Source organism: Alligator mississippiensis, chromosome 3 (genome assembly GCF_030867095.1).
Source record: "Alligator mississippiensis isolate rAllMis1 chromosome 3, rAllMis1, whole genome shotgun sequence".
Lineage (NCBI taxonomy): Eukaryota > Metazoa > Chordata > Crocodylia > Alligatoridae > Alligator > Alligator mississippiensis.
Window position 1 is genome coordinate 75398009 of NC_081826.1, and position 27156 is coordinate 75425164.

General features: G+C 42.2%; 1 protein-coding gene across 9 annotated transcripts in view; it reads left to right on the top strand.

The window, feature by feature from the left end:
• Nucleotides 1–27156, top strand: part of PXDNL (peroxidasin like) — a 421482-nt gene that overhangs the window by 187218 nt on the left and 207108 nt on the right. For 7 of the 9 annotated variants that reach the window (XR_002093899.2, XR_002093901.2, XM_014606787.3 and 4 more), the window contains exons 4-6: nt 1241–1312; nt 22455–22526; nt 24615–24686. Coding sequence is in view for 7 of the 9 variants with exons in the window: in XM_014606787.3 (XP_014462273.1) it covers nt 1241–1312; nt 22455–22526; nt 24615–24686 (216 nt within the window). In the remaining 2 variants the exon portion in view is untranslated. Of the gene's footprint in view, nt 1–1240; nt 1313–5628; nt 6224–7637; nt 7768–22454; nt 22527–24614; nt 24687–27156 lie in introns of those variants that run through there. The other 2 variants (XM_019498627.2, XM_019498628.2) reach the window with 2 other exon arrangements.

Below are 27156 nucleotides of genomic sequence, written 5' to 3' on the forward strand. Positions count from 1 at the left end.
TGGTGACAGTACAATATAAGCCACTTAGGGTGTCCATGGATAATTTTGGCAGGCATTTAAATCATGCAAATAGCACAAACCATTTACCAGCCTCTATTGATTTCTATATTTAAAGGCACTTTTTAAACCTACTCAAGCATGCCTACTAGTTCATGGAAGAATAGTATGGTTTAGCTGTTCACACCTCATTGGGGGTTGTTTCTTTGTTATTCAGAGTGCTAGTAGACACCATTCATCAACCGAGCCACTTGCCATGTGTGTTTACTGTATACCTGTATAATGGTTGAAGCAGAAGATATGTTTCAGGATAAAAGGAAAGTACTCAGTCTCTTGGTTTGCTGGATTGGCCAAACAGAATATTTGGACATGTCCTGGCTACTGTAGTGTACAATTTTCTTATAAAAAATTCAGAGCACTTCTCTGCCTAGTTGAGTACACTGTTTCCAAGAGTAGTCAGAACTAGGGGCATCCAAAGAAGATGCAAGGTGAAATACTGAATACTTGTAGAAACATTTATGATCAACCTGTACATTTTGAAAAAGAAATATAAAGAAAAAAAAGAATTCTGAGTTACAAAAATATTCCAGAAAATCATGATCATTTAAGTTCATCATGGGGGCACAGAAGGGAATTGGTGAGGTTTTATTCACCAAGGCGCCCCCGGGGGTTACAAGGAATAATGGCCACAAGCTAGCAGAAAGCAGATTTAGACTAGATGTTAGGAAGAACTTCTTCACAGTTCGAGTGGCCAAGGTCTGGAACGGGCTCCCAAGGGAGGTGGTGCTCTCCCCTACCCTGGGGGTCTTCAAGAGGAGGTTGGATATCCATCTAGCTGGGGTCGTCTAGGCCCAGCACTCTTTCCTGCCTATGCAGCGGGTCGGACTCGATGATCTATTGAGGTCCCTTCCGACCCTAACATCTATGAATCTATGACTTTTTTTGGAAACTTCTTAACAATAAAGTGGCTAAATATGTGAGATCATAGATTTGCTGTGGATTGTTTTCTTAGCTCTCCTGACAAATGTCTAACTGGAACATTTTATTTTTTCCTTAAAGTCATCTTTCTTTGTTTCATGGGTTAACAAAGTATTTGGTAAAAATGCTAACATACGTATCCTACTTTGCCACTCAGGAAATGTAGTAAGCACTTTGAGAAATTTAATGTTTATGTTATGAGCAGACTAATTAATGGGTTATTCATTAACTCTTATTTCTTCATGAAATGATTTGTTTTTTGCAGTTACTTATACAAGAATGAAATCCACACAATAGACCAACAAGCATTTAAAGGACTGCTATCACTCGAGCAGCTGTAAGTAATGCAACATTAGTGACTGAAAATTCAATGACATAATTCCCTAGTTTTACTGGAGAGAGATATATTGAGCTTCAATTCTCTAACCAGAGTCAATTAGATTATTTGGGGAAACTATGGAACACTTTCTTTAATTGTTGCTTTGCATGGTAGAAGATATGCAGCAGGACTAACTTCTATAACATTCACTGTGATTAAATCTGAAAGCATTATAAACATGTGAAACAAATAAAATATCCTGCCTTGTAAATATAACCATTGTTCTTTCATAGACACAGTCTGCCAAATATTATTTTGTGAAATATGAATCACCAAATGTGTGTGTCGGGGGGTGGGCAATTTAAATTCAATGGTACAAGATCCACTAAGAATGCTGGTCTGAATTTGAAGCAGCTACTGGTAAATATTTACTTTGAAATGTGAAATGTGCAAAGTGTTTTTCAAGGTAATTATGGCTTTAGGGTTATTTTTATTGAATCAAAAATATATCGTGTTTGTATTGGGCAAGAACAAGCAGAATATTACTTAATTCTGCCTCTAAAAGCTGTTGTAACACATTAATACATTAATTAATCCCTGAATATTATGTTCTAAATTTATTGTTCTTTCTTAATACTCATTTACTTGCATCACTTAGATGTAAACAGATGTAGTATACAGCCACTTTTGCTGGCCCCTATGCACGCTTCCTCCCCCCCCCCCCAGCAGATGAAGTATAATAGTTTCCTAATTTTAATGTAGATGGCACACAAGACAAGCTGGTAGAAGGATGTATAGTATTTTACTTTCACATGGCAACTTAACAGAATCCTACAAGAGGTGGGTCACTTCATGGGTTAGTGTATTCTTTGTTTTTTTGAACATGAATGTGTCATGAAGGCTTTGAAAAACTGCATGTTGCCATTTGGCTAAATCTTATTTGGCAGCTTAATTTTGCTTTTCTGTTTTTCAACTCCGTTAAATAAAATAACTATAAGAAATAGAAGAATGCTCTCCTTTTACAAGACATTGTTCTAATAGTAAAATGAATAACTTAATGCAAGGCTGTCCAATTTGTACAGTTAAGTTATGGCCCCTGGGCTCCCTCCCAGCCGTTACTCCCCCCGTTTCTTTGGCCGTAACAGCAGCTGGAGTATCTGGGCTTCTCCTCCCTGCCTTTGGGGGTGGGGTAGTGCAGGGAAGCAAAATGAGGGAAGCAGAGGGTAAAGCCAGGGCTATGTGGATACATGGTGCCACAGGAGGAGGACGTGGAAGCATACATTCAGGTACATAGTACAGTGGCAGTGCAGACCTCAGGATGTACAGCACTCACTGGTATGGCCCACAGGGCATGTGGCCCCTGGGCACTTACAAGTTGGACAATCTTGACCTAATGCATGTGTTGGGGTGGTCTCTGACTGCCACTGGAATATTGTATTTGACATTACATTGTCTTGTTGTTCTGCTAGGAATCATGGTGTTGATAGTTATCATCCAAATGACCATAAATTGATAGATTATAGAACTCATCCATTCAATTCAAAGTGCTTTACAAAAGTGGATCCTCATCATTTTACAATTGGGAGATTGATCCACAGTGAAATGGATTGACGGTTGTTACACAAAAGAAAAACAATGGCCAGACTGGAGATAGATATTAGACTTATGCAGGAAGTGCCATGTGGTTTCTTTCTTTTAAATTGTTTTGAGCAGAATGGGTATGTAGCAGTGCAGAAAAGGGAGCTTCTGTTTTGCTGAAGATTTCAAGATTTTAACATTTGTCTTTGTTCCAAATTGCAGTGACCTGTCCTCCACCAGATTTCTGATTTCTGTTAAAGGAAATCCCTACCCCAAATTGTACTTGGTTAACCAAAATATTTTAACACAAACCTTCTGTTTCAATTCCCACTTCATACAATATATTTTGCTATATAATACAAACTAAAAACTATTTCGAATTGAAATTTATTTTAAAGGAAAAAATGAAAAAAAATCTTTCTGATAAATGGGACTTTTTGGCATAAAGCTTGTTGTTTTACCATCAGGCTTTGAAGTAGAATCATAGGGCTGGAAGGGACCCCAAAGGATCATCGAGTCCAGCCCCCTGCATGAGCAGGAAAGACATCTGGGGTCAGATGATCCCAGCCAGGTGACCATGTATGGGGATATGTTTTTAAAAATAAGCCTTAGTTACTGATAGAAGATAACCCAACCACTTCAGTAGAATTACGTCCATTTTGGCTGGATCCAGACATGCAGTCATGTGCATTTTCCTGGGGACAAAGCAGCGGAACAATATGTGCCACTGCTACTTGTTCCTAAGGACTGCCCTTGCACGTGCGCATTGGTTTCACATTGCCCTGGGCACAGTAGGGAAGGCTGGGGCCAGCACCTGGCCTTACCTGAGGCCCTGGGGGCCTTCTGGGCCTCCAGTGGCAGTCATCCAGCAGCAGGTAGCTTGGCTTGTAGGTGGTGTGTGGCTTTGGCTTGCCAGGCTCTGGTTTTGGGCAGTGCACATTGGTGCCACATGTGCCACCCTGCTTTTTTCCACTGCTGGGTTTTTGGTTTTTTTTTACTGCAGACGTCCAGTTGGATAGCCTTGGTTTAGGTTAGTCTTGGATTTAAAAAATACATAGTAGTAGTAGTAGTAGTAATAAAGAGAATACATTAGCTCAGCATTTTGAATAAATAGATTACTCCTAATAAGGAGATTCAGCATTTTGAGTAAAGAACTCTGTTGACGGCACTGGCCACTGGCACATTTCATTTGAAGTTTTGATATCATCAAAGCATGAAAACCATACTTTTATTGTTACATCTTGTACTCCATGCCCCTCCTCACAGCTATCTTAATCCTTTTTGAAGCAGGACTAGTACTGCAGGGCATAATTTACTCAGTAACATCTCCAGACATTGTCATTAAAGGGCATCTGATATCTCCTGAAAAAATGCACACTAGTAGCACAGGTACTTTTTTTTTTTTTTTAAATGAGTCATAGCTGTGTCTTCTGCCCTTCCTCTGTCCTTTTTACTGATGTAGATTTACCTTAGGCAGGTGAAACAATGACCTATCAAAATGTACATTTACTATAAAGTTTAAAGAAGACTGGGAAATGTAAAAACTGTGACAGATTTATGTGTTGACCTTTGAGAGAGAGAGCAAGAAAAAAACTATTGGGATAGTACAAACTACCACACACTCCTCTCCACCATACTCGTGTGGCTGCTGCTGATCTGTTTTAGATCCCAAGAGAGCAATGAGAACATTTATTTCTAGGAGCATCTGGCTCAGAATTTAAAGAGAACTTGGATGGCAGATCTGAAAATAATGTGAACTAATGAAGAGACATTATCTGCTGTAGTGAAGTTGGAAACTTCTTTTGTTTTTCCCTGTTTTATCCATGATAGTAGGGGACAAACTGTGGCAAGGTACACATACTCAAAAACCCTGAGGTGGAATCAAACTAAGTTAAGCAGTTTTCTATAAGCAGCATAGTTTATACTGGTAGCAAACAGAACACGCATTCACCCTTGGGGTGGGGATGCGGTCTGGGGGCAAGTCTTAGACTGGGTTCTGCCATTTTTAAACCAGTCTGTGTGCTGAACTTCTGATTTGTTATGGGTATAGACTGATTTCCACTTGCTTATACCAGTAAGTGTAATGTCTGTACATGGCCTATGGGTATAGTCATTTCAGCACTAGTTAGAGGATGCAAGAAGGCAAAATACAAAGGAATGTATAGTGAATTAATCTTTAGAAACACGTGAATAAAAAACATAAGGCTTTCCAAGGCATATACTACAAAGGCAAAGCTTATTCTTGGTAAAGGAAGAGCTACATTATAAAATATTACCATAGAAAAATATTTCTTCTTCTCTTTTTCTTTAAATTATAGGGTGGGGAATAAGCTGAACCCAGTAGCGGTTTAGTTGTGAAATGTCATGCATTTATCAAAGGTCTGTAATTAGATTTGTTTAATTTTCTGCTCTTAGTCCATCTCTAGCTGCCTTGCATAATAATTATGAACCCTTTCCAACATATATTTATATAAATCTATTTAAATCCTGGTGATTTATGGCAGTGGAAAAAAACGGGATGGATTTTTTTTTGCAGATCAAAAAGAATTCCTTGTCCAGCTTGTATGAGTGAATAACATTTTGCAAGTATATTTTTAGGTTTTAAAAGTTCCTTTCTTCAGCTTCACACTTCAGAGACATATTAAATATTTCATGTCTAATACTACTTTCCATTCAAAATACAATATGTAAACTAAGTACATTTTAATTAACTTTAACCAAAACTGAAAATGGATAAAAGAAAATCAAATGAAAAAAACAACTTTGACATATGCCAGTATGTCAGTAGTTGAATCTAATTCCTAGATTCAGTTTTTTTAAAGTTAAAAATATGTTGTCAACCTATTAAGAAGAGACTACAGCTGATTTTTTTTTAAAAAACCATTGTATTTTGCTTTATCTAGCAGTCTGGAAGCCTATCAACTGCCCTCCCCACCCCGTATCATGAACAAACTGTTTTGAAATATTTTTGAAACAACTCCAATTTGACCAATTATTTACGAAGAAATTACTTCATTTGCAGTACTAGTGGTACAGGACACCAACTGAAGAGACTGTAAATAATACATAATAATTAGTTAGTACTGGCTTTCAGCCTTGTGACACCCCTAACAGGTTCTAGGGCACCTCAGTTGAGAACCACTACTAGAGGGGGGGCACAAAGTTTCGCTTTTCTTTCTCTGTGTACTTCTGCTAATTGTGACAGCAGGCTGACCTCTTGGCCAGGCTGGAGTTACATTTTCTCAGTAAACAGTGAGGCCCTGAATCCACCTTATGTCCTGGAGAAGTTGGCAATGCTGCTAGTATGCTGAAGAAGGGATAAGAATGATTGGTACCCATGGGATGTTACAGGTGAGAACTTAGTATCTTAGATTTTAGGACTCCAGAAAGTCCTGAAAGTTCAGATAGTTCATGTAAAATATCTGGGACTGTTTTCCCAACTAAATTTGCTATTATAATACCTAACTTGCAGGTGAAAGAGCTTAATTAATATTTTTAAGTGCTTTGGAATCTTCAGTTAAAAAAACATGCCGAATCACTGATTCTCCAAATCGGAATTGAATCTTCAGATTCGGATTCAGCCAAACCGAATTGGGACAGTGATCTGAATCAGTGAATCACTGCCCCCCCCAGTTGGGCCGAATCCAAATCAAATACAGCCCGCTTCGCACACCCCTAATAGTTATCACTGTATTTAGTAACATGAGTCATGAATATGCTATGTGGTAATTAGCCTATGTGCTCTTTTTGTGGGACAAAATATATTTGAAGTTATAAAAGAAATCCACAAGGAAGTTCACTAACTCCCAGTAGTTCCTTAATCAAGGATATCTGTTTCCTATTATGTAGAGATAAATTAAGAAAGCAATTGGAGTAACAATTTGTTAGTGTCAACATTAATCAGAAGCTGAATGTTATCCAGCTGCTGCCAGTTTCGAGAGAGAGACCAGAAGAAAGGAAAATAATAGCCCAGACCCCACAAACCAACTAAACACCATCACAAACATACATTTTCTGTTTTCTCTTAATTCAAAAAGACTTGGAAGAAACATTCTTTTAATGTATTATTGACAAGCTCCTGAGCTTTGCATTTTGTAGCTAGGATTTACAGTTAATCTTACCTGAAAACATTATGCACCTGGAGATGCAATTCTTGTGATGATTTTTAGGAAACCAGGGCTGTGATGAAAATTAAGAAAAAAAGCAAAAATGAATGACACACAATAACATGTGAAGCTGTATTAATCTGATCTGTGTCATGCCATATTCTAATAATGCAGCAGTAGTTTTCATTCCTCTTTTAGAAATAGCAAATCTGTTATTATTGCTTAGGAAGTTAGATCTTCCTGTAACTTACTATTGTAACACCTGGCCTATATCTATGCAATGTTTTGGAGTTGCTTAACAGCTTACAAACTCCTGCAGCCCTTGATATGAAGGTTGGAATTTGAAGAAAACTTCTTTTATCTAATATTCAACATCTTGGTATTTCAAAGACTTCTTGTAGCAGTGTTACTGTAACATTTTCTCTCCTGTATAAACACCTGTGTACGTATCGCAGAATCGGAAGAATCGTATACTGTATATTCAGAATAGAGAGTCTGTCTCTAAGACTTTCACAGTAGACAAAACAATATTAATACAATGTTACCAAACTACCAATGTAGTTACTAATCTTGAAAATGCTTACATTTATGGTTATGCACTTTAATTTACTTGCACCCCAGCACTTTACTTCTACTGTTGTGTGCTCTGGATTCCCCAGTACCTGACCTCTGGTTTGGCCTAGACTACAGAAGTGGACAGCTCTACAGATTAGGAATGGGACTTGGATTTCCTGGTTATCACTTCTTTGTGCAGCCTTGGCTCCTTATTTGGATTCCCCACAGACTCAGGTAGTTGTTTAACCCCATGCTCCCCAAGACTGTTTGCACCCCAATCCTGATAGCTGTCTTTGTAGTTTTACAAGCAGCCTGAGCAGCTGTCCATTCATTTTCTGCAGCATTGCAATGATGTATTTAGCACTACAAATCTAACGCCTGCCCTTGGACTTAGTTACAGAGGAGCAGCTGACATTTCCTAAAGCTCCTCCCTCCCAAAATAGAAGTGAGGTTGCAAATAAGCCAACCCAAAGTAAATTACAATCAAAGAAGTTTGGGAACTGATGATCTGATGTGCCTCAAAACTGCAATCAAAGGTGTGGTTATAGCATTTAGGCATTCCTGAACTAATTTTAGTGGCAGTCCTAAGCATAGAGAACTTAGGGAACAAATCCATCCAACACCTTCTACCATTGAATTGCTGCTACTCAGGAGCCATCAAGGTTTAGTGGAGAAGGCAACACTATGGATTTGGAAAATATTTGCTTCTGCATGCAGCTGGAAAATAATCCACATACTTACACAGTGGGCCTTCTGTGATAGTGAAAATGGAAATTTTCTAAATTGTCTAAGGAGTGTGATTAGGAGGGTTTTAACATGGGCAAATTTACATTATTCTTAATTTTTGCCAAAATCAAAAACACTGAAGGAATTTTGTACAATTTCCTTAAGCAAAACCAAAATGAAGAGTCTAAGTAAGACCATGATCCAAGAGAAATTATGTTCCAATCTAATCCCTTGTATTAGCCTGCTGAGTCTCCTTGGGCAAGTTGCCTCCCTGTTACCTCTCTTTCCCTCCCACACTACCTACATTTATCTATTTAAATTCAAGCTTTCCTGGAAGGAAGGAGCTGGGTCCTGCTGTGAGTATACAGTGAGCCTAGCATAACAGGGCATCAGTCATTTTAAGTACTTCTAGGAGCTGCTGGTATAAAAAATAATAAGGATGAAACAAAAAAGAATGAACAATAGATAAGGCATAAAAAACTTGAACTGAGCTCATGAGTATTTTTGAGGACTATGAGCATGTGATAAGGCAAGGGGAAGGGTTTTGATGAAGTTTTGAGACCTTGACTATAGTAGATGTCTCCCAAGCAGTTGTTGCAACATATTGTATCTATCTGTGAATGAGAAGTTGGACATAAGGTGTTGATCTCTGTCGGGAGGGTGTGTAGTAAATAAAATGACAAAGAATGACAACTAAACATTCATCTTCCCAGGGGCCGGATAAATGGTTAAATTTAAAGCCATTTTAAATTTATACTTGAAAAATCAAAGTGCCTGGTTGCTATTCATCTTGTCACATTTTTCCCCATAATTTGGACAAAAAAAGTAGTACTTCCATGTGTTTACATTCAAATACATCTTGTTCATCTTTTCAGATGTTCATGTTTTGATTTTATTTATATGAATGGAGAGAGTACTTACACTAAGGGAGCCCTTTAAAAATGGTATGGTACCTTGTTAAGGTAATCTAGTTGTGTGTTTTGTACTCTGTCATATCACACGCTGTTGTTGAAGCTGGACATAGGTTGAATTTTGTTTGTGAAACCCCTCCAACAGGCTTTATAGTGGAGACCTCTGCGTGGGCTGAGAATTCCCTGATGGAGGCTAAGAAGAGCTGACAAGTTGGTCCATAGTTACCAGCAAAGAGATTAAGTATTAAGCCAAGGTCACCTAGCAAGTCTCTGACATAGTGAGGTATATTAGGTATGGGCACTACACTTTTACTGGTATCAGTGATCGAAAACCAGTCTATACCCAGAACAGAACAGAAGTTCAGCATACAGGCAGAAGTCAGTCTAAGATTTGCACAGCTTTCCCCTCTACCCCCTCCCCAAGGGTGAATGTGTGTTCTGTTCACTACCAACCTAAACTATGTTTACAGAAAACCGTGCAACTTAGATCAAGGCTTTTTGCATGTCTACACCCAGCTAGTTTAACCTACCTAAAAGCAGTCTCCTATGACCAGTTGAACAAAACAGCCAGTGGATCTGTGTAATCCTCTTTTTCCAGTCACATAACTAATGATACCCGGGTGCTCAAAGAACCCATGAAATTGAGCTCCCATGCATGTAACTCAGAAACTCAGGATGGACTTTTTAAATTCTGGCCCTTTCTTTGCATGTGAGAACTGGTGCACTTCTAGTAGGTCAGGCTTCCCCTACCTCTGCATGGGTATAGTCACAGTTATGATCTCCTGAAGAAAGATGCATACCCTGTGTCTACGCTGGCTAGGCATTGTATACTATTGCCAGTGTTTTCAAAGTGTGATACTGTGTGTGGGATTTACAAAAGCAGTCAGCACTGGCCTAATTTCTGTGCTATTGAAATCAATGGTGACATTTCTATTGATCTGAATGAAATCAGAGTTTAGCCAATGCTGACTATTTTCAAGCCCCTGAATAATTTGCCTGCTTTTGAAAGCCTCCTATTTTCCATTAAAATCAGTTGCACTGAAAACAGGCTGTTTTCATGTAGATGCTTAAATGGTTGTTCCTTTTGAAAAGTTTTCTTTTTAAAAATGTTTTAAACATTTGGTAACTTTTAGAATATGCATGTATGCAAAAATATGTCAATCTTATTTTCAGCTTGGGCGAAAACTAGAAAGGCTGGACACCTGCTAAAAGAGATGATCTATTGGATAATCTAGTGCCCTGCCCCTGCACTTGCCCCTCACTCTCAAGCCACAGCCCCTCCACCCCACTCCCCTCACTCCTGACCCACAGCCCCTACCTGCCCCCACTAGCTCCCAGCCGCAGCTCTGTCCCAGCATCAGGGTCCAGCTGCAGCTGTCCCACCTGATACTGTGTGGCTCTGAGCAGTGCCAGCCCCTGCTGTTCTGCTCCCTGCCCCATCCTGGGAAGTTCTTGGTTGGAGATCAGGAACTGAGCTGGGCCCTTTCCTCCCAGGCCAGCCTCCCACTGCACAGGCTGCTGTAGGGGGCAGAGGGACTCTAAGCCCTGCTATGGAGGCATCTTCTACCCAGAACACTCCCCTACTCCCAATCCCCACTTCTCTCTGACACACCCCTGCTGCCACCTCCACCCCTCTCTCCAGCCTATCACACCCTCCAAATTGCTCCTTGGACTAGAAGCACCCCCCAGTTGGGGCCACGTGTCCTAGCACTGGTGTGGGCATGGGGCAGGGCTGCAGTATGGCAGTTGCCCCTGCAGCCACAGCTTTCACTAGCAGATCCTGTCCCATCCCATGTGGTCGGCTGGGTATGCAGGACGTGAAATTTGTGGGGGTTGGGAGGTGGGTGTGGGATTTGTGGGGGTGAGGTTTGGGCGGGATATGGGGCTTGTGCAGGGGTTTGTGGCTGGATATGTGCATGAGGGGTTTGTGGGGGTAGCTTGGGGGTGTGGGGTTTTTGGGTGGATTGTGGAGGGACTGTGGATATGACAGGGTGCTCAGGAGGTGTGGATTCCCTGCCCCCTGCAGAGCTCAGCCCCCCCCCCACATAGCTCACAGACTGCCCCCTCCCCCCAGGAGTCACACTCTGCCCCCCACAGCAGCGGCCGTCGGGTGCTTAGGTTCCATTGCTGTTGAGCCCCCCATGATGTGGCACAGTCCTAGCCGTCTCAGACCCGGCACTGCCTGTGCAGCTCGTCATGGGCCCACCCCAGCTCAGCACGGGGCCATGCATCTTCACCCAGGGCCCAGCACTGCTTGCAGGGACCATGCATTGTGCTGGGTCGGGTCCTGCCTCCACAGAACTGGCCTAGCCCAGTGTAACGAGTGGTCCCTGCAAGCAGTGCTGGGCCCCTGCTGACAGCCTGGGTGGCCCAACGCTGCCTGAAGGCACCACAGCCTTGCACCACTCCTGCTTGCCCCCCCCCCACCCACAAAGGCAGTGTGACAGGGCAGCAGCGGCACCATAGAGACACTCTGGCCAGATGCCAGAGTGTCTCTGGAGGTCTGAGCCCCGACTTTCGTCAGGGCACACTGGGGAACCATGCCCTACGCTGCTTTTTTCCGGGGTGGGTTTTTTTTTTTGATACCTGGAAGTCCTGGTATCAAATTTAGAGCCCATGCTGAAAATTTGCAGAGTGGGGAACACTTTTTCATTCTCAGCGTGCCTCTTGTGGCATCTCAAACTCGTTTGAGATGCTGCAAGAGGCACATGTGTGCTTGTCTGGATGTGCCCATTCAGGCTGTGAGTTGGCATGGAGGAAAAGCTAAGTGGGGATGTAGAGGGGGTGGGATTTTAATTAATTGATACCAGAGCCTAGGAAGGATAGAAGAACAATATACAGACTGATTTGCAGACGCAAAGAAGAGCAAAAGGAGAAAAAAAATCCAGAAAACAATATTAACCCAAGGGAAAAGCCAGGCTTATGTAATGTGGGATTTAAAGTCAAGAAGAACAGACAAGGGGAGTACCCAGAAAGCAGAGAGGCAGGGGATATCTGCTGGGAGCAAAGATGCATAACGTAGTCTTCAGATTGAAGGAGTAAGCAAGTATCCATAGATACTTCATGACAAAATAAATGATAGGCTACGTAGTCATGGATAAGAATCTAGGCCTGGAAAGATGCATAATGAAGGGGTTTTTGTTTTTTTTTTCTATAAGTGGTTAATGAATTTCTTAAAGAATAGCAATTCAGTATACTTTGTCTCTAGATTTAAGCAAAGCACTCGATACACTGCCACTTCGCAAATTCTTAGGTGAACTGGAGAAAATAGGAATTAATGGTGTAAGTATAAGGTGACTGAAAAGTTTGCTAAAAAGGAGGTTAATGTTGTATTGAAAAGGAAGGTACCAGACTGGGGAGAGGTATTTCATACAGTTCAGTCCTGGGACCCATCTGGTTTAACATATTTATTAGTGACCTTGGTACAAGTGACACTGGAATTTGCACAAGACACAAAATTTAGGGACATTGCCAATATGGAAGAAGGTTAAATCATTATACAGAATGAACTACATAATGTAAACTGGAGCAGTAGAAATTGTATGAGGTTTAATGGCACAGAGTGAAGTGTCATGGAGGTTAGGGACCAATACCAAGAACTTCTGCTATAAGATGGTGCTGAAACACTGGGGGCAATGGAGGGAAGCCTACTGGGGGCATGAAAGGAACCTGGGTTTACTGATCGTTCATAAGGTGACCAAAAATCAGTGTGATTCAGCTGCATAAAAGGCAAATGCACTTGTAAGAGGTACTATTACTACACCCCACAACAGAGCCATCAGCATTCCTGGATCTTACAGCTGCACCTCCAGAAATGTAGTATACCTCATCCAATGCACCAAATGCCCTGATGGAAAATACGTAGGAGAGACCAAACAACAACTGCGCACCAGAATGAACACACACCAGAAATCTATCAAAGACAGAAATACCCAATTCCCTGTGGGGGCACATTTCTCACAGGAGGGCCACTCTCTCTCCAATCTTTCAGCAATCTCTCAGTCCTGATCCTCAAAGGAAACTTACAAAACACTTCCCAGAGATGAGCCTATGAACTCCACTTCATCAACCTCCTGGATACAAGTAATCATGGACTAAATATAGACACTGGACTTATGACACATTATAACCTCCCTGACATCTGACTCCCCAGGTATCTTTCCACTTTCATCCCCCTTCTCTCTCTTCCCCCACCCTCCCCCCCAGCCTGTCTCTCACCCATTGACTCCTCAATCTACATTTTCACTGACTACCTGTCTTGTATGCATCCCAGCCCAGCTGCTGGCTTCTTTACTTTTCATTCCATCCAGGAAGAGCACACACCAACTGTTGCAGCGTCCTTAGCCTGATGAAGGGTTTTTGAACCCACAAGCTTGCTTAATAACTATTCTCCAACTATTTGGGTTGGTCTAATAAAAGATATCAGATTCACCCAAGGAACCTTGTCTGCCTTGTAAGAGGGATAATTTTATATTAGACGTTGCATTTTTTTATTCATATACATTGCATTTATGCTGTGATTAACATGATTTCATGGTATAAACTGTATCTAATCTTTCGCTATTTGGGATACATTTGATCAAAAATAACCTATATTTATATGAAAGCTTCACATAAATTGTTTGTTAAAATCTGTACTAAATGTGGTTGATCATGGTTCAAGTAAGGCTAAATGTACTGGCAGCCTGTATCCTTCTGCTAGGCAATAAAGCATTTAACATAGAGAAATTAAGGATGATGTCACCGGCTCTAAAGGAAACAGGATATTGTTTAGAATTTGAAAATGGGCCATAACAAAAAGAACAATTAATGATACAAGCAGGGAGAATCCAGCAAGAGACTGAAGCCAGCGAAGTGTGCACAAACATTTCAAGTAGGTATTGTGCAGCAGGGTGAATGGGGTAAAATGGGCCCCCACATGTTTTCCCTTTTCCAGAGCTATCAGACAGAGACTGTGTAGGGCAGGACCTCCTCCCAGAGACCCATTTGGCTATCTCATTTCCCACTTCCCCTCTCCTCAAGACATGTTGAAGAACCAGTCAGGGATTGAAGTTGGCAGAACAGTTGCAAAAAGCGGTTCAAGCAGGCAGTAAAGGATACAGATGATGTCCCCACAGTGTTCTCTGCGATTTTAACTCTGAACAGTCTCCCTTGTGCTAATTGTTTGCTTCAAATCCTCTCAACCATTTCCTCACATCTCTGAGCCCTCCTTTGTATTTCTGTCCATCAAATTCCACCTGGGGCAATGCAAAAGTGTACCTGGAAAATCAAGTACTATTTTGAGCAGGCTCACTGTGAACCAGTTCAGTGTTATGTGTGGACAACAAAGCTAGGTACAGACATTCAAAAGTCCTGAGACAGAATCGATCTAAGTTATGTGGTTTTCTGTAAATGGCCTAGTTCTGTTTACTACTGATCTAAACACACATTCACGCTTTGGTTGAAGGGGGCAAATCTTAGATCAGGTTTCACCATTTTTAAGCTAGTCTATATGTGCCGAACTTCTGTTACGGATATAGACTGGTTTTGTGCACCAAATGTCTGTTCTGTTATGGGTATAGACTGGTTTTCAATCACTAATACCTGTAAAAGTGTACATGGCCCAAGTGTTTTGTGACACGGATCTATTCAGTCCCCTGGGCATCCCACACTGCCTCCCAGCCTCCAGCTCCCTTGCCCCTTACAACTGACTGTTCTGGTATTTAGCCAGAACTGAACTGCCTCTTTTTTATTTCCCCTTCTGTTGGCATTTTTGGTCCTTAAGATCCCTTGCACTGCTCCTTCATAGATTCATAGATGTAGGGTCGGAAGGGCCATCTTTCTAACAAGCAGCTGTCCACACTGCCTACTTGACTGCAGCCCTTCATCACGCCCCTCCCTAGCCCCTGAAAACCAAAAAGCATGGATCCAAGCACTCCCTTGCCCCACCTCCCCTGGCCTAAGTCAGGCTTGGGCATTGCAGACTTCAATCAGTTGCATGCTGTTGATATTTACTGAACTAATGTTTAGGAGTGAAGGGAAAGAAAGAAGTGAAAATACACTGAGCCACAGGTCAGCCACTCCCTGTGATTTCCTGACCATGGGTGCAAGCATTCCTTCCTCTCTCACTTTGTGGTATGCTGGGTTGGGTCCTTACTCCCATCCCTTAGTTTTAAAAACACAACAATTGTGGACTGGTTCCCAATGAATGACATTTTGTAATGGTTCAGTTGTTGCTATATGAGTCTGCATTGGAGAGTGTCTCTGGCATGGTGTCAGGAAGTGACCACACAGCGTTCTGCAAGTACCCTGTGCAGGGCAGGAGTGAGCAGACGGAGCAGTGTCAGGAACAGCATAGACTTCCCACACTTCATCCTATACCTTTTCTTCATCCAGCTGGCTTGATGTCCTTGTGAAATATCCTGCCTTTTACATTAAAATATTTTAATTTTTAAAGCCTGGTTATCCTTATCTTTAAACAATGTTGATATCCTACACATCCTTCATGTTTTCCGGCTGCCTATAGTGCAAGCAACTTGCTTAGATGCCAATAATTTTAAGCAGCTGCACACTTACTGAGTGAGAAAAATAATTCCGTTTTCTGCTTCAGTCTCTGTAAGCCACGCTATTAGAGGCTGACAGTCCTCCTTGAAGCTGTATATGGCTTAAGTCCAGAAATGAATTATAACATAAAAATCATAGTTATAGGCTTAGAGAAACAATGTTAGTGCACTGGCAGCTGTGATCAAAGCTGTTTCCAGTTCTCTCAGAGGTAGAAATCCCCAGGTGGCAATCAGAGGTTTCACAGAGAGGGATTTATGGACTGAATTCAGAGTGGGCTCCAGCCAACGAATAATATGTAGCAAAACTCCACATCTGCCACAGGCAGAATACACTCTTGGCTGACAACCTGATTTATTGGGACTTAAACCATTTTTCTCAGCTAATTTAAAACAAACGAACTGACAACCCCCACCCCCACCAACAACAAAATCTAGAAAGCATTTATCTTCTATGACAAATAAAATGTACTTAGATATAATTTGTTTAATCTTGTGTAGGCAGGTGCCTATGCTGGCTTGGTATCATATCTCTCTTGCTGGTCATGTTCTCATTTCTGCAGTAATAGGATTTATCACTGGTGAGGAGATCAAGCAGACTAGCTTTTATTTGTTCGACAGCCAAAGAAAGCATGCCATGGGGTCATGGTGTAGGTTTTGAAAGGGACTGCTTTTTTTTTATCCATCGGCTAACCTTTCTGAGGGTTAAAAAATGCCCTTTTGCCTTGGAGCTTCTTATGGTAACTGCTAGTATCAGGAATTTATAGCTATGTCAGCTGAACAATTTCAATTGGAAATGACCTAGCCTGACAGTTTTAAATACTGCTACTCTTAGGGACAGCTTCTTGATGTGGTCTAGGGCAATGTCAGAATGGAGCTAACTGTTTAGTTGTGTGTATCTGTAAATTGTGATAGAGTATGGACACTGAGGGAGTGTGGGTGCTTCCCAGTATGGCTAACTGTGAAAGACTGGCCCCTGGGGAAGGGCAAGTGGTATTTGTATCATCACCCTCATGCAGCATTTATTGTGCGGCATTTATAGTTTTTGCAAAGGGCTCTGTAAGCATAAGGTGACTGTACTTCCAATGTAAAAATTCTTGGTTGCAATGATAGAAACATTAGAGGGGAATGTTGAAACATGTTCATATGATCTGTATTCTAGTATCTATCCTTAATCCACTCTGCCTGGAATGGAAAAATTTCAGCTGGAATAACAGAGCAGATCCTAAGCAGGCTGATCACTCACTTTTTCAGTGACACATTCCTCCTGTATGTGGTTTCCTCCCTCTCTATGGTTCTGGTAACATTGCCATCCACTTTTTGGATTGATGCAACATTGATCTTTCCTATGGAGACTTTACATTGCCTAGAGTCCTGTAAATTGCTTTGTACTAGTTTTACACTAATTTTAAAAGTAATAGTTTTAAATAGAAATTTGAAAAAGATTCCTGTGAAAATTAATTTAAAAATCACAATCCATAATGTAAAAAGCAATATAAAAGTAGCAGAATAGAAGAGAAAAGAATCCTTGGTCCAGCAGGCTAATGATAAAGTTTTTAATATCAATTCCTTCATATTTGCACTCTTAAGATGGCCTTTTAGAGGTTCTTGCTGAACTCACTTCTGATGAAAGAAACATCAGTAGGAGTTGTGTCTAATAATTTTGGTACCAGTAGTATTAAGAGTAAGGACCAGTATGAAAGCCCTTACGGCTGCTCCTTTTGTTTTCTGTGCTCTTCTCTTAGATTCAAGCATTGCAACTTGAAGAAAATAATTTTTAAAGTCCACGTGCTCGGTGGGGTGCACTAGGTAAGAGCCTGCTAGAGGCTAGCTACAGCATTTTGGATAGACAAAGCAGCAGTAGGGAGGGAGAGAGATATACACTGATTTAGAGCCTCAGCACTAGATCCTATTCAACCACTTTTGAGGTGCTTTTGCGTAAACTTAGACATGAAAGTGTGGTTCTGTTCTACCCTGCTCAAAGTTTTAGGCATGAGTTGTTTCTTCAGGGTCTTGACAAGAGTGGAATTAGGCTTACACATAGATGTCAAGTCTGTTTAAGAAGCTAATAGGTGAATGGGGACCTAACACTTGAGTTACTCATTAATCTTTGTTAACATTTGTATTTATACACCACAAAAATTCAATAGTCACCTTCTCATTCGCCGTGATATACTATTTACTTCTGTCAGCTGCTGAGGTAAAACTTTTTCCATTCTTTTACTTTTTAATAAACCCCATTCTAATAGAGCACTGTTTCATACCTGCTATAATTGCTTTTGGCATGTATACATGTGCTTGGGGGGGGGTGGGGGGAAGGGGGAGGCGGGTGATATTTAATTAGAATGGTTCTGAGAGCTACTCTAATTAAAGCACCCAGAGTGCCAGAGCATCACATGTATCAGCATCCCCACGCTGAAAAACATTTTTCAGCTCAGGGATGCCGATACACATGATGTTAGAGTCTGCTGGAGCACAGTAATTAACACGCCCCACCAGATTCGATTAATTGAGTAATTACAGCGCATCAGAGCAGCCTCAGTGTACATGTATAGGTGTCCTTTGTTACAGTATTTCTTGTTAGCAACTTACAGTTTCAATGAAATCTTATAGAATATTGAAGTATAAATTTCAGGAACAAAATCTACACCTTCATTTGCATTGGCTTAACTAAATCAGTATAATTCTATATGTAAAGCAGTGGAGCTTCTTCAGTTAGCAAGACATAACACCCTCTGTGTGCTTCTTTGGCTATACTGGGTTCATCTACATGAGATACATAATGTGCAGTAGACTACTTGTACTGTGCATTAGCATATCACGGAAAAAACTGTGCTAATGTGCAACACAATAAGTCTGCTGTGCATTAAGCACCATGTAAAGACTGTGCACCTTTGCTACTGTGGAGTAGTGCCGGCTACTGCATGTTTAGTTAGTACCTCATATTAGAGCGGTGGTCACCAACCTGGGGCTCACACGACCAGTCGATCCTGGAGCCTGTTTAAGTCGATCCTGGGCAGGAGGGACAGCTGGGCCTGTGCGCATGCACAGACCTGCCTCCCCCAGCTCCAGCAGTGGGGGAGGGAAGAGGTGGGGGCCAGATTGAGGCCCCCATAGTGAGGGACTAACCTATGGTTCAGCCAGGAGCAGGGGAAGGTAAGTAGGGCCCCAGTCCCATTGGGTGGTAGGAGGGTTGGAGCCCCAGGGGGGCTCCTCCACAGGTGCAAGGGCTCACTCCCCATCTCTATGGGGGCAGAGGCAGAGGTGGCTGTTGCTGCACCTTGAGCCACACTGCAGCTGTCCATGTACGGCTCAGCTCAGAAGCTGGGACTCACATGGGGTTGGGCCCTGCCCTGGCCTGGGACTCTCCGCTGCCCAGAGGCACATGGGAGAGGGGCTCCTGCCACTGGGTGCAGCCCAGCGGGGGCTCTGGGGCCCGTGCCCCCCCACCTCTGCTCTGGGATGAAGCAGCTGCTGCTGCAGGCTGCCTGCTATGCCCGGAGCATAGGTGGGGGGGGGGCATGGGCCTCCGAGGCCTCTGCTGGGCTGCATCCAGTGGCAGGAGCCCCTCACTATGTGCCCTTCGGTGGCAGAGTCCCAGACTGGGCTGGGGCCTGACACCATGTTCCTTTGGCTGCTGGGTGGGTGTGACTCAGCAGTGACAGAGAAGTGGGGTCAGGCCCCAGGCGGCCCAGAACTCTCTGCCACCCAAGGGTGCGTGGCGGGGGAGGGGCTCCTACCTCTGGGCGCAGCTTAGTGGAGGCCTCAGGGGCCTGTGCCCCCCCCCACATTTGTGCTTCAGGCACAGCAGGCACCTCATCCTGGAGCTCAAGGGAGTGGGGCACAGGGCTCCAGAGCACAGTGGGGGGGCACAGGCCACTGAGGTCTCTACCAGGCTGTACCCAGTAGCAGGAGTCCCCCTCCCCCCCCCCATCCACCTCTGGGTAGCGGAGATTCATAGATGCTAGGGTTCGGAGGGACCTCAATAGATCATCGAGTCCAACCCCCTGCATAGGCAGGAAAGAGTGCTGGGTCTAAATGACCCCAGCTAGATGCCTATCTAACCTCCTCTTGAAGACCCCCAGGGTAGGGGAGAGCACCACCTCCCTTGGGAGCCCGTTCCAGACCTTGGCCACTCGAACTGTGAAGAAGTTCTTCCTAATGTCTAGTCTAAATCTGCTCTCTGCTAGCTTGTGGCCATTATTTCTTGTAACCCCCGGGGGCGCCTTGGTGAATAAAACCTCACCAATTCCCTTCTGTGGCCCCGTGATGAACTTATAGGTAGCCACAAGGTTGCCTCTCAACCTTCTCTTGCGGAGGCTGAAGACGTCCAGGTGCCCCAGTCTCTCCTCATAGGGCTTGGCCTGCAGGCCCTTGACCATACGAGTTGCCCTTCTCTGGACCCTCTCCAGGTTATCCGCATCCTTCTTGAAGTGTGGCGCCCAGAATTGCACGCAGTACTCCAACTGCGGTCTGACCAGCGCCCGATAGAGGGGAAGTATCACCTCCTTGGATCTGTTCATCGTGCATCTGCTGATGCACGATAAAGTGCCATTGGCGTTTTTGTTGGCTTCGTCACACTGCCGACTCATGTTCATCTTGGAGTCCACTAGGACTCCAAGATCCCTTTCCGCTTCCGTGCCACCAAGCAGGTCATTTCCTAGGCAGTAGGTATGCTGGACATTTTTTCCTCCCTAGGTGCAGCACTTTGCATTTCTCCTTGTTGAACTGCATTCTGTTGTTTTCTGCCCATTTGTCCAACCTGTCCAGGTCTGCTTGTAATTGTTCCCTGCCCTCCGGCGTGTCCACTTCTCCTCACATTTTTGTGTCATCCACAAACTTGGACAGAGTACACTTCACTCCCTTGTCCAAGTCGCTGATGAAGACATTGAAGAGTATCAGTCCTAGGATTGAGCCCTGTGGGACTCCACTGCCCACACCCTTCCAGGTCGATACCGACCCATCCTCTACAACTCTCTGGGTGCGACCCTCTAGCCAATTCACCACCCACCGGACTGTGTAGTCATCCAAGTCACAACTGGGGCTCAACCCAATTTCTCTGCAGCCACTGAGCTGAGCCATGCTTACCTGGCAGCTGAAGGAATGCAGTGTTGGGCCCCAGCCTGGCCTGGTTTGGGGCTCTGTGCTGCCCAGGGGCATGTGATGGGGGCTCCTGCGATTGGGCACAGCACAGCGGAGGCCTCGGGTGTCCGTGTCCCCCCAACCTGGGCTTCAGGCACAGCAGGCAGTCCACAGCAGCAGCCGCCTCGTTATAAATTGTTATAAACTGTTATTTCTACATTTTTCTCCATCTGAGCTTCAGCCCCTTGCCCACCTGGGGGGCGGGACACATGTCCCAGTGGGGGGGCGGGGGGGATGGGGGCATTGTGGCAGGATGGTGTCGGATACAGTGGTGGGGGACACGGTAGATCTTGGGGTGCCCTTTACTTCCAAAAAGTGATCTTCACCATAAAAATGTTGGAGACCACCATATTAGAGGTACTAAACTTAATGCACAGTAGCAACAGCACATTAATACATGTGTAGACATGCCCATAGAGTTTAAAAATTGTGTATGGTTTAGTAGTTTTATGTCTTGTTTACCCAGTAAAATTGCTTTTTTGGAATAAGCTATGCAAGGATAACAATTCTCATATTGTCCTCTGTGCAGACATGCTGTTCTGCAATAATAGTTTTTGTAGTGGATATTCTGACCAATTTTCCAACATAGATATGGCTATCTTTTCTTGGCCCTCTACCAGATAATCAGTATTACTCCATTAATTTAAGTGGAATTATGTGATTACACAATGCACCGAATATCCAGCCCTGTGGATCTAGTGCTCCAATGCTGTCTACTGAATATCAGCTCTTCATTACATTTTTCTCTTTTGGTACACTGTAGAAATTCTGAATTTGGTGGTTCAATAGCAGTCTGTGAGACAGGTAGGAGTGAAGGTGTAGTGTTAAAATGTGAGTGAAATTACAGGTTACAATTGCCATTATTTTTTAATATGCATCTGACATGCACCTGGTAATTCCTGATCTCTGCTTAATTTGCGCCCTCTGCATTTTACTTCGTGTTTTCTAAAACTCAATATTTCTAGCATCCCACCCATGACATTTATAGGAGCCTGTTTTAAATGTCAGGCTTGCAAGTAACTAAAGGGTATCTTAAAATGTGTGAATGTAAGTGGAGAAAATGTATGTACCTGCTCTGCTGGCACATAAAATATCTGCAAACTATGTATATATGCACATAACTAGAATAACATTAAAAGGAAAATCAAACCTGGTTATTTTCTCTGCTCCATTAGCTCTGTTTCAGAGATTCTTTATCCCTACAATGCGAAAATTTGGCCACTTGCTACATAACTCTTTTTCCTGGTTTTATTCCAAATTATTATACAAGCAAATGTTAATTTAAATGAGTTTCATTAAACAGAATAATAAGTGCAGCAGGCGCTTTTCTGCTGAGTTACAGTGATGGCTTGGGGTCGTTACCTGCTGGTAGGTATCAGCATCACCTCTTCTGTATCAGTGGGTTCTTAGACTGGTGCTGTGAACAGCAGGGAAAGCACTGTTAAAAATACTTCAAGATTTCCTGTTTACAGAGATTGTACTCTGCAGGGTTGTTTTGGGTACATTAGGTATTTTCAGTCAAAACCATTGATTTCCTTTCTAGCTAATTGCTTCACAAAATCCAACAAGGATGAGCTAACTCTGTTTTATGGTCTTTCCACAGTTATATTCACTTCAATCAAATAGAAACAGTTGAGCCAGAAACCTTTAGAGGACTTCGAAAACTAGAGAGACTGTAAGTCCTGGCTGGACACATGTTTCATTGATTCTTTGTTCATTACTTGTCTTTATCATCATCCTTCTGACAGCAGAAAACCCTGTCCCCTTTTAGTTACAGAAGTGCTGAAAAATAGGGGAAAAATGTGATAGCTATGGTAGCAAGATACTGCAGTGCAGATGTCTTTCAAGATCCCCATCATTCAAGAACAGCTCTCATGTCTGAACTGTATAACTGTGGGTATGCCAAGTTATTAGTCATTTGAATTACCTGATTTTAAAGCACCCTAAATCGGAGTGTAGCTTTCCTTCAGCATTAAATTTATACAAAAATTCTAGGAGGATTTTAAAGCAGAAAACTTGTTGTTTGGTGGTTGGTTTGTTTGTTTGTTTCTTAGGGGTAGTTTAAAAACTTGTCAAAGTTAATAATTTTACCCATGTATGGACATCATAGATTCACAGATGTTAGGATCAGAAGGGATGTCAACAGATCATCGAGTCCGACCCCCTGCCTAGGCAGGAAAGAGTGCTGGAGTCAGATGACCCCAGCCAACTGCCTATCCAGCCTTCTCTTGAAGACCTCCCAAGGTAGGGGAGAGCACCACCTCCCTTGGAAGCCCATTCCAAATTTTGGCTGCCCTTACCGTGAAGAAGTTATTCCTTATATCATGGGCTGGTTTCCTTCCAGAGCTCTAAACACCTGATGAGAAGAGGTAACATCACAATTTCCTCCAATGGAAATTATACTGTTTCCAAGCAGAGCTCCATTCCATCAGTGTAGATAGGTGCTTTGCGCATAAGTGTTCAGAGTTTGCTATGGTGAAGCTACACTGTTATGGATAGCATGGTTTAGGAGGAATCCTATCTAGAAAATGTCTTAGATAAAAACAAAAAAGATTCATAGATTCATAGATGTTAGGGTCGGAAGGGACCTCAATATATCATCGAGTCCGACCCCCTGCATAAGCAGGAAAGAGTGCTGGGTCTAGATGACCCCAGCTAGATACTCATCTAACCTCCTCTTGAAGACCACCAGGGTAGGGGAGAGCACCACCTCCCTTGGGAGCCCGTTCCAGACCCTGGCCACTCGAACTGTGAAGAAGTTCTTCCTAATGTCCAATCTAAATCTGCTCTCTACTAGCTTGTGGCCATTATTTCCTGTAACCCCCGGGGGCGCCTTGGTGAATAAAATACTCACCAATTCCCTTCTGTGCCCCCGTGATGAACTTATAGGCAGCCACAAGGTCACCTCTCAACCTTCTCTTGCGGAGGCTGAAAAGGTCCAGTTTCTCTAGTCTCTCCTCGTAGGGCTTGGTCTGCAGGCCCAACCATACGAGTGGCCCTTCTCTGGACCCTCTCCAGGTTATCCGCATCCCTCTTGAATTGCGGCGCCCAGAATTGCACGCAGTACTCCAACTGCGGTCTGACCAGCGCCCAATAGAGGGGAAGTATCACCTCCTTGGACCTATTCGTCATGCAAGATGTTCTTATCAACAACTTTTCATGGAAACAATGGCACTATTATACTGTTGTGTAGAGTTGCTAGGCACATCTTAGAAAAAAATGAAGAGTAAGTGTATCATTCAAGAAGAAGGGAGGAACTGACAGAGGAGTACTTAATTAGATAAGATGGAACTTAGCAGAGGCACTGGCCAAGTTGGCTGCCAGAGTGCCAGTTGCATTGGCATGATCAACTGCTGTTGTGGTTGCAGCTTTTTTTGCATCCTCCCCACAAAGATGGTGCCCAGGGCTGACTGGGTCACCCCTCCTTTGTTATACTACATGACCTTAGTTAGAGTAGCCCTATAGTGGAGGAAATAATGCCATTAGCCATAAATGACCAAAGACATTGTTTTTATCATCTGAAATAAATATAACAATTTTCCTAGCAAGTTATAATTAAATAATAGGACTAGAAAAAGACTTAGCACTACCTTTCATGAACAGAGGCATTATCTATAAGTAAATATTTGAAAACTTTTTGCAAGGATATTTTGTTGGCTTTTAAAATATGCAGTGCAGAGATGTGCTCTTTATGAGAATAATCTATGATTCTATAAACGATTTTTGGTTGCACCTTGATTAAGACGCATCTTGTATTTCTCAGATTTTTGCATAACAACAAGTTGTCTAAGATCCCACCTGGAAGTTTTTCTCATCTGGATTCGCTAAAGAGGCTGTAAGTTTTTCAAAGCACTTTTGTAAATAATGGTATTCCTGTTCTACAGCAAAACCTTGTGAACTATGAAGAAATGTTTTTAATTAGGTTAGTTAAATAATAATGACAGCAGCATTCTGATAAACTGTTATTGGCAAGCTCTTCACTTCAGCAAAGAGATACTGACTTAATGTACTGTAATTATTCAAATGTTCTGTAAGATGTAAATGTGAAAGGAAATAAGATAAAATAAGACAAGGGTGAAAGAAAAGGGGGAGAAGAACATGATTGAAGAATGAAAAATGAGGTGGATGTCGATAGCCGTTATTGAATTTGAAATGGGGACAATGAAGGCCAAATCAGGACAGAGATTGGTAAAATCAGTTAATTGAAATGGTGACCTTCTTTGGAGACATGAAAACCAAATGGTGAATTTAATGTTATGTCTGCATTTATTAAGCATTTATTTTCATGTTCCATTATCCTAGAAGTGATGTTAGCTTCCTGTTCAAGGAAAAGAACAGATGTATAAAATTGTGCTTATAGTAGGCCTCTGCCTGTCTCTTGGTATTACAATAGAATTTCACCAAGTGAGACATTAGCTCGCTGAATGTAATCCTTGCTTGAAAGATATACCAAAACAGGAGTGACCTCTTTTGGATGCAAAAGCCTGGGCAGTGTATATGGAGATGCTGAGTTTCTCACACATCATTGCTTATGAAGTGTTTTTTTCCATAATTAATAAACAATGGAAAGAAATTAAGGAGATTCAGAGGCCCTTCTTGTCAGTGCTCATCTCTTACTTCCAGATTTGTGGCTTCAAAACTTAAACATAACTTTCTGATTACTGTTTCTTCTATCATAATGTTTCCAAAGCCCCATGTGGAAATTCTTGCTTAAAACGGAGAGAACAGGCCTCTTTGGGCTAGAAGGAAGTTTTGCTGCTGTGAATCAGGTCTAGGCTTACCAACACCAAGAAATATCCAGCTTATCAGGGTTTCATTTAATCGGCAGCTTGGTCCCAGTGTAGCAGAACACTTAGATATGTGCTTACAGCTGTTGCTATTCACTAATCCATGTTTAAAATGTGTTTAAAGTTAAATAATTGACATAATTGTCTTAAACACATTCTTAAATTTCAGTATGAGCATAAGTAATTAGGTGAATTATGGCCACACAAAAGTCTTTTTCACTGTCACAATCTTAGTATTTTAACTGTTACCTTTGAAAATCCTAAAGTTTACAGCAGTAGAAATAGGGCTTTGTTCCTTAGCTGTTTCCTTATCAAAAGCCAGGAACATGAGAACACCAGAGAAAAGACTACCCTAGCACCATATGGCTAATAAAAAGTCATACTGGGTGAATAACATTGCTATCAAAGAAAATGAGAAATTAAGGATTTATGTGTCTCTGTATTAGTAACCTATCCTTAGGGGTCTATTTCCCTATGCATGTATAACTCCTATTGATGTTAATGCAAGCTTTGCAAATAAGTTGAGGTGAGAATAGTGTTTTGGGGCTACCAGTCCCATTTTGAGAAAAGCCAACTCCAAACTCATTGTACTGAGTGAACACTGAGCTCATTCTAAATGTTGCATTTTTCTTTCTAAAGTTTTCAGTCATTAAACTTCTTGAAGTTGAGAGAGAAATTCTGGTCCTTATTTTTTTTTTCTCGTATTTGATTCCATTGTTTTAAAATGCTGTTATTGACTTTCAAGCAACATATGTTGCTTCTCATGATGAGTAACCAACAAGACGAGAGCCTGAAGGATGTTCATTACAAGAAATGGCTACAAAATATGTTTAGAGACTTAAACTATCTTCTTTTTGTGAAGGCATACTTTTTAATATGTATCCCCTAAACAAATGCAAAAAAGGACCTGGGACCCCAACATTCAGTTCCTGGCTCTGCCCAAGGCTTCTAATATAATCTGTGTCAGTTTCTGTCTTTCCAGTCCTCATTTATGAAATTCGGACAACAGGACTTCTCTCCCTTCTTGGAGGGTAAATTTGTTCAAGAATAGGGAGTTGTTTAGATACTGTAGCAATGGAAATCAGTATTAACTCTAAGTTACAGCAGTTGGATCCTCCTTGTCCTGATCTGTTGAGTCTATTCTAGAATTTGGACCTATTCTATGAAGATGGATAATCTGGAATACAGTAAATCCGGTCCTAAGCAATAGTGCTTTGATGAAAAATTAACCGCTCTACCCTAATGTTTAGAATAAGAAATACCCTAATTTTGTTGAGGATGGGTAAAAAAGAAGGGCCTGTGAATATATCTTCTATGAAGATCCTATCCCAGGAATATGACCAGCAGCCCACAAAATCCATGAGTGTATTGAGATAAATAGTACATTTCCCAAAAAAGAACACATCACAAAAATATGAAAATGACTATACCATTCTGTGGTTATGTGCCCAGTAAAATAAGGGTTTTTTAAACAATAATGGGCCTGAAGAAATTTGTGTTCAAATTACAGGCTGCCTT